This window comes from Lygodium microphyllum, chromosome 10, assembly GCF_053477565.2.
Source record: "Lygodium microphyllum isolate KBCC chromosome 10, Lygodium_microphyllum_v1.1.10, whole genome shotgun sequence".
Lineage (NCBI taxonomy): Eukaryota > Viridiplantae > Streptophyta > Polypodiopsida > Schizaeales > Lygodiaceae > Lygodium > Lygodium microphyllum.
The window spans coordinates 63,381,743-63,393,989 of NC_141144.1; the positions used below are offsets into that span (position 1 = coordinate 63,381,743).

Here is a 12,247-nt window from a genome sequence, read left to right on the forward strand (position 1 = left end):
GATTCCATTGTTTAAATATTTAAATCAATGACTATGGTGTTATTCAAGCATTTTACCAAGACTGTTCAGCTAATGCTTATGAGTTTCATTAGGTAATGAAGTCACGGTTTAGGTCAATGCTATCTAATTAAATCAGGCATTTGAAGTCACTTTAGTGTATTTACTTATGCTGCTCTACCTTTTTTTGCTAGGCTTTTCATGAAGATGTCTGTATTGGAACTGTAGTTTGTAAAATGGGACAACACAGGAGCACTTTCAGGGGCTATATAGCAATGCTAGTTGTTATCAAACCATATCGAGGGAGAGGAATTGGTAATATATCACTACACCTTTCTTTAGTTTGAGTGGAAAGGATTATATTTAACAAGGGACACATGGAAAACGGTATTTATCATGAAGCCAAATGTTGCCAAGAGCCAAGTTCTAATATTTATTGACTTGTTTTGATTTTTTCTAGTGACACAAAATCACTTCACTCTGATAATCTAGTTTTCAGGCAAGCACGATTTCAAAAAAATGAGCAATTTACAAGATTGTTATTGATAAGCAGGTTCACATACAAATGAGATGCCCTGTTTCTGCTGTTGTCTTTGTTTAGTATGATTGTTGACTTCCATAAAGACCAGTGTATGACTATGAAGAAGGGCAGATCTGGCAGTCATTTGTAAGTTTGGATAGATGGGTCCAGGGCAAAGAAAGTTGAGAAATATGGTAGTGCCTTGAGCAGGGTTGAAATGATAGCTATTGCAGGACTTGGTTTATAATTCGATATAGAGTTTCACATACAAAAAGTACCATTGTAGTCCTAAGTGTGTTAATTCACATCACTACTGAAATATGGTAACAACCACTGCCATTGAGAAGCTTGATTTTGGCAGGGAATTCAAAACTTTAACTCATGCACCTACAAAGGAGAAGTTGATGGATCATCTATGCCATATAGGCTACAATGATCAATATTTGAGAGAAATAGGACTTTGGGCACTAGAGTTCTCAGAGCTCAGCAACTTGCAATTTCCATCAACAAAAGGGACATCAGCACTTGTAGAACCACCTGAGTTTTTAGTTAATAAGATATGGTTATATATCTATGGCTATCCAGGCATCTTCACTACAATAAATCACAGATATTCCCCATATGCTTAGCATCAGATAATTGATTTTTACAATGTCTGGAAAATGAAGTATGATATAGACCAATCATACTTGGTCCTTACAAATTCTGGGTGCTGGAGAAAGAAGCCCAAAAATTGTTTTTTCTTTCAGTTTACTTTGTAAGTTTGACAATACTTGCCTTTTTTTTTTGGTGGGGAGGGGGCGAGTTTGAGAAGCCTTGCTATTATTGCTGCTTGACTTTGCTATGAGAAGTTCTTCTAAAGACAACAACTCTGTTGGTCTCTGGAGTCCTTTTCTTGGTGTTGATCACAATCTTGACAAAGATGTGTTGAATCATGCTCTTTAGAGTCTTTGAAAGTCCTCTTAGAGATGCCTTGTTGATGAGAGAAGAATATTCTTATGGAGTTCAAAACTCTAAACTAGTAAAGGTGGTTGTTCTTGGAAGAAGTTACTTGAACAGATATCCTTTGAATGCCTCAATTTTTCATATTGGATGGTTAACTGTATTATAGCTCGCAGGTGTTTGGCTAGTTGGTTGTTTTTGCTCTTTTTATGATTCAAATTGGTAACTCAATGCAGCCGCATGGGCTTCAAATTTGAAACACGTTATGAGGAACGAGAGAAAATGCAAAGATAAAGCCTCATTTAGCTTTGATCTTGACACCCAGCACCAAAAGAAAGCTGATGAATCACCATGAAACCTTCTCATCAAGGTGTAATGTGGAGTGATCTTTGAGACACACTCCTACAAAACCACAACTCTGTTAGAGATTGTCATCCCCTGGATGGGCACAGGCAGTGTACTGTTGTATAGTTAGTGCTCTTGGGCATATTTATGCTTTTAGTAGATCAGGTTGGACAGCTCCATGCAGTTGCTAGGTGATTTCCAGCAGTTCTGGGCAGTTGGGCAGGCTGCGTAGGAGGCCACATGTCATGCAGATTATTTATGCTGCATTTATATGATTACTTTATAACTGTGATTGCGTTATGCAGCAGATTGTCAGTTTTTAATTGGCAGACCTGGCCATTTTTCCGATTTTCTATTGCCTATTTAAAGGCTGGCCTGCCCCGGTAATTCTTTCTTGTCTTTTCAAGTGGAGAGAGATCTTCCGGCAGAGATACACTCGACAGCCCATTGTACTTATCTGCTGCCTTCATTTGAGCATTCATTCACTGCAGATTTCTGTGTTCTACCTTCTCTTTTTCTCTCCCCTTTCTCTCTGTGTTCATTTTCTTTTAGCATGGTCATACGCTTCCGCATTTGTTGCACCCCGACATGGTATTAGAGTAGCACTGAAGGGCCGATTGATCATGGGCAGACCTCAAGGGGAGGTTTTAACGTGACAAAAGTTAACGTTTTCAGTGTTCAAGGGCTAGGGGAAGGGCTGCGCATTGACACAAAGCTGAGATGAGCGGTGAAGCATGGGAAAGGAGCAAAGTTGCTTATTCTTTGCAGGTTTTTGCTGTTCGTGAAGGAAAAAAGGCGGCGTTTTCAGCCTTTTGCTTCAGATTTTGCATTTTCATTGCCTCTAGTGGTTAAAACAGGTTTGGGACAAGTGGAGGAAGCTATAGTAGGTTGCGTTTTTGAAGTGAGAGGGGGCTGCCCTTGTTTTTGTGTAGGTTATTTAGGTGACAATGTCTTTCGAGCTAGACGTGGAGTTTTAGGCTCTTATGTACCATAAGGTCCTCGTGTTAGCGGCTCTTCCTCAAGATAAGAAGCTCGATGGGGAGAATTACCACATTTGGTATCACGAGGACATGAAATTTTAAGGTGCTTTAATTTTGCTGATAATATTTGATTAAGTTATTAATTAAATGTGCAAGGTTGTTTAGCACATGTAATGCACATGGCAGTTATTTCATGGTAACAAGCCAAGGACCCCAAGGATGCAATGGGTGCCAAAGGCAAATAGGTTATGTTTGACAAGTACTAGGTGGTACCTGATGTCAAATTTTGGCCTAGATCAATCTATTGGCCATTAATGTTGGTGGTAACATCAGAGACTAGGCATTAAATAATTAATTAATGCCAATCTAAGGGTTAATAACTACACAGGGATACTTGAAAGACAAATGTGCAAGATTGTTTAGCTGATAATATTTGATTAAGTTATTAATCAAATGTGCAAGGTTGTTTAGCACATGGCAGTTATTTCATGGTAACAAGCCAAGGACCCCAAGGATGCAATGGGTATCAAAGGCAAATAAGTTATGTTTGACAAGTACTAGGTGGTACCCGATGTCAAATTTTGGCCTAGATCAATTTATTGGCAATTAATGTCGGTGGTAACATCAGAGACTAGGCATTAAATAATTAATTAATGCCAATCTAAGGGTTAATAACTACACAGGGATACCTGAAAGACAAATTGGCCGGCTGGTGGAAATAAATTTTTGAGCACTAGAATAATTATCAAATTAATTTTCAGAAATAATAATCTGAAAATTAATTTAATAAGCTTAATAATGTTGGAAAATGAGGCTAGAAGGCTGCCACTTGGCAAAAATGCCCATCATTTTCTGATCAGAGAATAACAATTTGCTACACAGAAGATAGCCATTTGGGGATCTCAATAGGCAGGGTAAGCAAGGAGTTACCTTGCAGGGTGTAGAGTTCCAAAGATATGAGAGATCCCTTCGTTTACCACCCAGCCTCGCTTAGGAAGATGCTAGAAGGAACCAAACAATTCCAATCCAACATGTGTCTTTTCCTGCTAGCCTTTCAATATCAAGTTATACTAAATTAACTCACTTTCTTCCTAAGCCTTGTTCGTCTATTACGAACATTTAAAATTCTTTCTGGTTCATGTGGAATAGATTGGTCATTGAATATCTTCTCAATCTTATCATTTAAGATTAGATTATCCATATCACCCAGCTTCTTTCTCAATTTTCTTACATGGAAAACTGGATGTGTTTTACTACCAATAGGTAGTTGGAGCTTGTAAGCCTGTTTCCCCACCCTCTTAAGTATTGTGAAAGGGCTACAATACTTGGGTAAAAGCTTTGGACATCAACCCGTTTTCATGGTTTTAGTTTGTCCAGGCACTTTAAGATGGACCAATTCCCCTTTTTCAAAGGAGATGTCTCTTCGGTGAGGATCTGCATAAGCTCTAGCTCAATCTTGAGTATTCTTAATATTTTCTTGAGCAAATTTTAACATACTATTCATATCCTCCAAAAAATCCTTTGCTGCTTGAACCTTTTCCTTATACAGTCCTACTGCATGAGGAGCTCTGGGCTAAAATCCATACATTAGTATAAATGGACTATATCCAGTGGAAGAGTGCTTGGTACTATTACATGCAAACTCTGCTATCGGTAAATACTCTTCCCAATTAGTTTGCCTTTTACTTACATATGCTCTCAATATATCTTCAAGGATTTGGTTAATCCTTTCAGTTTTTCCATCAATTTGCGGATGCTCCGCCATACTCATGCTAAGTTTAGTATCCAACTTTCTAAATATTGCACGTCAAAATTGATTATCAAATTTTCTATCCTGATCAGAAACTATATTTGCTGGAAGGCCATACAATCGGTATATGTTCTCTATGAACAATCTAGCCAATTCTGGTGTTTTAACATCAGTAGAAGTTGGAATAAACCTAGCCATTTTGGTTAACCTATCCGCAATCACCTACACAGAGTTGTGCCCCCTCTGTGTCCTGGGCAACGCGACAATAAAGTCCATGGAGATACTCTCCCATTTTTCCGAAGGAATCTCTAATGGGTGGAGAAGTCCTCCCATTTTCAATCTTTGAGCTTTATTAATGTGGCACTTATTACATTTGACTACATAGTTAAGGACGTCCTTATTCATTCTAGGCCAATAAAACTGCTTTTAATATGACTATAAGTCTTATTAACTCCTGGATGTCCTGCACTAGGGGTATCATGACACTCAAAGAGAATCTGGCGCCTTATTTCTTCATCTTTCGGGACGCATACCCTACCCTTGTAGAGTAAATAACCATCATCAATGGTAAAATTCTTCCACTTGAATCCCATTTGAGCAAACCCCTAATGCTCCGTTTCCTTGTTGAATATTCTCAGATGTTCCTTCCTTAGTGGGGCCCTTTCATTTGGATCCCCATTTTCAATTGCTTCCCATATTTTGGAATATGCCGGATCAACCTGGCATTTCCCTTTTAAGGATTCAAGTAAATGGGAAGTGAACTGAGTAAAACTCAATTCATTTATGATGGGCATTCTGCTGAGCGTATCAGCCACTATATTGTACTTTCCTTTTCTATATCTTATCTCATAGTCGAACTCTTGGAGGAGTTCGGCCTATTTGGCTTTACGCCCTTGTAGATCCGGTTGGTCATTAAGCCACTTAATGCTTTGATGATCGGACAAGATCAAAATTTTGGCACCGTACAGATAGTGCCTCCATTTCTTCATTGCATGTACTATTGCATACAACTCCCTCTCATAAACAGAATAATTCTGTTTTGCACGGTCTAATTTCTTGCTTTCAAAAGCAACCGGTCGACCTTCTTGTAATAAGACCGCGCCTACTGCCCTATCACTGGCATCAGCTTCAACCACGAATGGTTTATTGGGATCCATAATTAATAGTACTGGAGTTGTAGCAATAGCTACCTTAAGTTTTTCAAAACTTTCATTTTGGTTTGTTCCCCAATTAAAGCTCTTCCCTTTCCCTTTAAGTCGGTCCGTCATTGGAACAACTATCTTGGCATAATCTTGAATGAATCTACGATAAAATCCAGATAAACCTAGGAATATCTGCAGCTCTTCCAGGTTCCTTGGAGATGGCCATTCAATAATTGCCCTTACTTTTTCTGGATCCATCTTGATTCCCTCTTTCGAGATAATATGCCCCAAATATTTGACCTCTTGTGTGAAGAATTCACATTTAGTTTTCTTTGCATAAAGGGAATGGGTTCTTAGCAATCGTAAGTGTTCCAAATGTTATTCTCTTGATTCACTAAAGATCAAGATATCATCCAAGAAGACTACTACAAAGCATCCTAGATAGGGCCATAACACACTATTCATCAGCTTCATAAAAGTAGCTGGTGCATTAGTGAGGCCAAAAGGTATCACCAAAAAATCATAATGCCCGTATCTAGTACGAAATGCCGTCTTAGGAACATCCTGGGCCTTAATTCTTACTTGGTGATATCCTGATCTTAAGTCAATCTTTGTGAAGAAATTTTCCCCTTGCAATTGATCAAAGAGATCTTCCACTCTGGGCATAGGAAATTTATTCTTCACCGTTATCTTATTAAGTGTTCTATAATCAACACAAAGTCGCATAGAACCATCTTTTTTCTTCACCAATAAAATTGGCGAAGCCCAAGTTGAATTATTGGGTTGTATAAACCTCTTATCGAGGTAATCCTTGATTTGTCTTTCGACTTCTTGGTGGTGTGTTTCACTTAGCCGGTAAGGTGGTTTAGAAACGGGGCGTGTATCTCTCTCTATGTCAATTGGGTGATTTACATCACCCCTATCTGGTGGAAGGCTAGTAGGTAAATCAGATGGAAACACATCTTTAAATTCATCTAACAATCCACTTAATTTATTATTTACATTCAACTCACAAGCATAAGAAAATTGCTGCTTTATATTACAAGAATTAAGAGTGTCATGTACAAGGAGAGACCATAACATGTATACCTCACAAGCTTCGTTCTTCACCAACTTCTGTACTTCAAGGGAACACATCAAAGGATTATCAGATACTTCATGTTCACCTTGAATCACAAAAGTCTTACCATCCCTTTCAAATTCTAGTGTATTATGATAATAACTATGCTTCAAGGATGGTTCCAATCCCCATAGCCACTCCCTCCCTAAAGCAATATTGGCCCTTTTCATATTCATAATTTGGAAATCAAGCTTATCTTTATATCCTTGAATCTCGATTTCCAAATTGGATACCATTGTATCCCATATTTTATTATCCTGACGTTGCATCATATGAACAACATATTGATGCTCACTCTTTTGTTGGGGAAGTTTCAACTTTTTGACAAGTGCATAACTTATGAAGTTGTGGGTGGTAGAGTCATCAATCATGACTCTAACCCTCTTCCCACCTATCAATCCATGCACTCTAACTAAATCATGTGGCCGGAAGGTAGGTTGCCACATAGAAGTTGACATACAACACCTGTACATCCTTGTGCAAGACCTCTAAAGATTTATACTTTTCATGTCCCTTTACTTCCAAGGTTTGCACTACATGGATTTGTTTCTCTTTTCCCTTGCCCTTGTCCTTATCCTTTCCTTTATCTTCCCCCTTTTTTCTTTGAGGGAAATTCCAAGTAGCATGGTTAGGAGATAAACAATTGAAACACAACCTTTCTTTTTGGGCCTTATCAAAGTCATCTTGACTTAGCTTTGGCCGTACATATTGTTTCTTTTCAAAGGGTTGTTTCTTACCCTTAAAGAATGGCATTTTCCTTTTGGATTTACCTACAAATTTTGAGGTCTCAAATTCCTTAGTCTTGGGCTCTGTGTTGGTGAGACTAGTGAGTATACCTGGATGCGTATTATCTTCATTGATTAATGCAAATTTAATTGCCTCTTCAAGCATCTTAGGTAAACTCCTTTTCACTTCCTTTTTACAGGCCTTATCTAGTCTCCTTATGAATCCTCTTGTCTTTTGAAATTCATTTATTCCTATCCAATTTGAGGATTATCTCACGATACTCCTCGAGATGTGTCAGCAAAGGTCTTCCCTTTTGTCTAACAAGATTCCAATCTTCCCAATTTTTTTCCATTTCATTCTCAGAAAGGAATTCTTTCAAAAAGACCGATTCAAATTGAGCCCGAGTTTCAGGTATTTTTTTTGTCTCCTTTAAAGTTCTCCACCATTTATATGATTTTGGCCCTAAAGTTAAACTGGCTTCCTGCGCTTGGAGATGTGGTGGAGTATTCTTTAATTTGTGTAAATCCTTCCATTTTTGGAGGAAATCAAAGATAGTATATTTGTTTCTATCTTTTTCCCCCCCATGAAACTGAGGGGGTTTCATATCTTTTAACACTAGGTTATCCCTTAGCTTTTGGTGGGGTTCCCTAAGGTCTCGCATAGTCACAACTAGATCTTTCGATGAAGATGGAATATCTGAGATCTCTATCTTACCTTTATCCCTTTCTCGTAATAAGGCTGATTGGGATTTTATTTCGGTGAGTGCTTGAGTTAGCAACTCCATTTGAACCCCTTGTGCTTGCACATGAGGAGTTAAATCATCAAATTGCTCTCGTGTAGCAAAAAATTCTTCCCAGTGTTCTTCTTGCATTTCAGTTTCATGGGGATCCACCATAGGGTGGTCCTCTGAACTAGAGCCTTCTGTTGCCCTCTCTCTCTCTTTCCCCTCCATCTATATACTGGAATTGGAAAGAAAATATAAGAAATTCAGATATTAAGGTGGAACACTTCCCTGTATTTTGTTCGCCTGATTTTTGTTTATAGCACACTGGAAATTCTTGAAATTCGATGCGGTATCCAAGGTTGTAAAAACTTCCACGGAAAGCTAGATGGAAATTCGCCTTCTTCCTAGTTGCAAAATTGCAAACGCTTGTGTGCATCAGTTGCTCCCAACTGGGTGGACGTTATACTCCCGCGATGTGGGGTCTCAGTCGCAATGAGAATATCCCCCTTTTCACCATGTTGGAAGAATAACCCTTTTGGGTCTGCAAGTTACGGGAGAATTTACAGGTGGCGGATATCACCAACCACGTGTACTGAAATGCGGGCCAAGCTCGCACACGGCTCTTAGTATTATGATACCGAACGACGGCTAAATGGATGTCGATGGCTGGGTGGATGTTGACGGCTGAGTGGACGTCGACGGCTGGGTGAGCCGAGTAAGTACTTGGATGCGGCCCTTAATAACGGTCGGGGTTGGAACACGGCCCTTAGTAGCGGCGCCCTCTAGGAATCATTGGTGGATGTCGACGGCTCTGATACTAGTGTAGAGTTCCAAAGATACGAGAGATCCCTTCGTTCACCACCCAGCCTCGCTTAGGAAGATGCCGGAAGGAACCAAACAATTCCAATCCAACACGTGTCTTTCCCTACCGGCCGTCAATATCAAGTAAGTTATACTAAATTAACTCACTTTCTTCCTAAGCTCCCCTGAACACCATACGGGCGTCCAAGGCCCCCTCTGATGGTTACATTCATTAACATAACATAGGGGTTGGCAACAACATTGCTAATCGGGTGATAACATTTTGGAGATGCTTGCCAATAGGTGATTGTGTTAAATGCAAACTGGAGCAGGTAGCAGGTAGAATTTAGGGTTTTCTTGCGAAGAAAATCAGATTTCTCTCTTATCTTGACTTTCTCTCACCTTCTCTAAACCATTCTCAGGAGATCTCAGCATTTCTCAGCCATTTTGAGCAAATCTCAGCCAAATTTGGTGGATAGCAGATAGATCTTTGCTGTAAACCTTAAATTTCTGCGGAAATTAGGGTTTAGCAGCCACCTTCGGACCTGTGCTAATGGAAGAAGGCATTATACATTGAAATCAACATCTAAAATTTGTGGAATTGAGAGGGATTTCAGATGCCAGGCCATTCATTGTGAATTGGGGCAACATTTGGCAAGTTGGTGGTTCCACATGTGTAATTCTTAGGTGAATGGGCAATTGGCCCAAATTGCTTGTTGATTGTATGTACAACAAGGGGCTTTTGGATTAACTAAGAATATTGTGGAATCTCAACTTGTACTCAATCCATTAGTAATTAAAGTTAAAGAAATATGAAAAGTGACGCCAGTGTTGGAACCAACCGGGTATCTATTGTCCAAGATTATTAATGTAAATTGCGCATTTCAATTTATGTTTATTTGTTGATTGTTGTAATTAAGTGCTTTATCAGAGAATTACCACCCTTTCCAAGAAGGAAGGCTAGTTTCATGGTTCCATTGCCGGGATACCATCAATTCCCTCGAATTGATGGGCTTGAGGCACCTGATTGAAGGTCAGAAACTTTGCTCTAGTGCTAAAATTGTATTCAGTTGAGTATTATAGCAAGAATGTCTTCAGATAGTGAGATGGGATCAAGTAGGAATGATGCCTCTTGATTTCAAAATTACAAAGTGTTGCGGAAAATGCAATTGTGGGTCCTTGTAGGTCTCTTGAAGCTGATGACCAGCAGGAGAAAGAGGAATTTGATGACCAGTGTAAAGATTAGCTAAGGATAGCAGCTGAAATGTTCATGCAATTGGCAAAAAATGATCCTCAATTTATGCACTTCTTGAACCCCTTAAAGGAGAATAGCAAAGGCAAGAAGAGGGTATCGCCTTCAAGAGTGTTGGGATAGCAAGATGCACTGAAGGAAGAGGCAATACAATAGCATGATGTTTCGAACGTGGGTAGTGAGCATAAGCAAATGATGCGAGTAGGGCAATTTGGTTGCATATGCAAGGCCAACTTGGAAGTGCCAATCCAATGCTTTTTGGACAGTAGGGTATGCATGCAATGATGGGGCAGCCATGATACTTTGCTAGTGGCACTAGTTTCCATGCTATGGTGGGTCATGGACCGCATACGGGGATGTATGGTACAACTCCTTATGGTATGCGGCAATCAATGCATGGTGTGCAAGGCCTAATGTATCCAGGTATGGCTAGTAATATGTATAACCCCATGTATAACAATGTTGGCATGATGTTGGGGCACAAAGTGGCAAGTTTAGCAATGCATATATGCAGCCCCTTGTGTTTGGGACTCATGGTATTAATGTTGGTCATGCAAATGCTCGGTATAGTGTTAGTCATGAGGAAAAATGTAAATAGTAATGCATGCAATGTATGGAAAATGTATCTTATATAGTTTGTACTATGCAAATTTCCATACACAACCACATTGCAATGGTCGAAAGTATACAAGCAAGAATGTTTCCTAGTGCATCTAGTGCTCCTAGCATGTCACGTACACATGAGGGGCTAGTCGACTGGATGGAATGTTGCATATTAGTTAAGTTGGAATTGAAGCAATGTGAAAGTATAAAGCATTGCAATGCTTAAGGGAAAGAAATGCGTACAATCTAGTGGATGTTTTGAGGCAAGTAAAGTTAGAGGTAAAGTTTCCATATGTTTCTTGGTGAAGCTTTAGTATTGTTTCACCGATAGATGCAAAGTGGATAGAAGAGGATGACTTGGCAGACCATCCTTAGTTGTTGCAACTTTACTGAGATGCCTTTTAGTTAGAGTTGACTTTGGTTCAGGCTTAGTCAGGTTCAACAGAGCAGGGGTCCGAAGCATTGCTTGATGCTCAAGCAAGGGATAGCACTTCCACTTCTCTAGTTGTAGACAACTCCCGTATGTAGTGGATCTCGGATGTATTAAATATACATCCATCCAAGGTATTACACTGACAGTATGTTTGCTGTGAGTTCACTACTTAGTGCACTAGTCAATGTGAGATGTAGGCAGACGAGCATGAGTTTTACCCGGGCACTGGAACCAAACTATTGCATTTGTTTAGGATCAGTTTGGCATGAATTTTCCCTCAATTTTGAGACAAATTTTGATAATTTTCAGCTCAATTTTTGATCAGTTTGAGAATTGTTTATGGTCACTTTTGAAATTAGTTTTTGCATTAGTTATACTGATCAGTTTTTGCAATCGGTTTGTGATCAGTTTGGGGTCACATTTGCAATAGTTTGTGAACGGCTCTTAGATTAGCAAATGATCAGTTTATGATTAGATTATGGTCAGTTTTCAATGGTCTATAGCTGGTTTCATGGATAGAAGCATGTTAATAAACGCCATTGAGAGTTTCAGCCATGGTTTATGCTGAAAATATGCTTTACTGTGGTTCTGAAGTTAGAATAGTTGAGAAGCACAAGTTATGGATGTATCCAATGAGTTTCTAGCAACAGTTTTGGATTGATTTTCAGTTTTATGTTATGTATATGATGGTTGGAAATTTTCTACAAGTTTGGGGTATGTAACATGGCTGGACAATGATGGTTGATGTTGTGATTGTGATGCCTTATGGAAATTCTACTGTAGTATTATTTTTTTTTGGCACAATGTAGTGCCATCGAGGATAATTGCAAGGATTTCAAGGGGGAGGTCTATCACGGGGATGTGAAATTTTAAGATGCTTTAATCTTGCCGATAACATTTGATTAAGTTATT

At 39.2% G+C, this 12,247-nt stretch overlaps 1 protein-coding gene across 1 annotated transcript in view; it reads left to right on the top strand.

Annotated features, from left to right (window-relative positions):
* Positions 1-12,247, top strand: part of ATMAK3 (Acyl-CoA N-acyltransferases (NAT) superfamily protein) — a 45,280-nt gene that overhangs the window by 23,632 nt on the left and 9,401 nt on the right. The window contains exon 2 of the mRNA XM_087687200.1: positions 192-312. Coding sequence (XP_087543326.1) covers positions 192-312 — 121 coding nt within the window. The remainder of the gene's footprint in view (positions 1-191; positions 313-12,247) is intronic.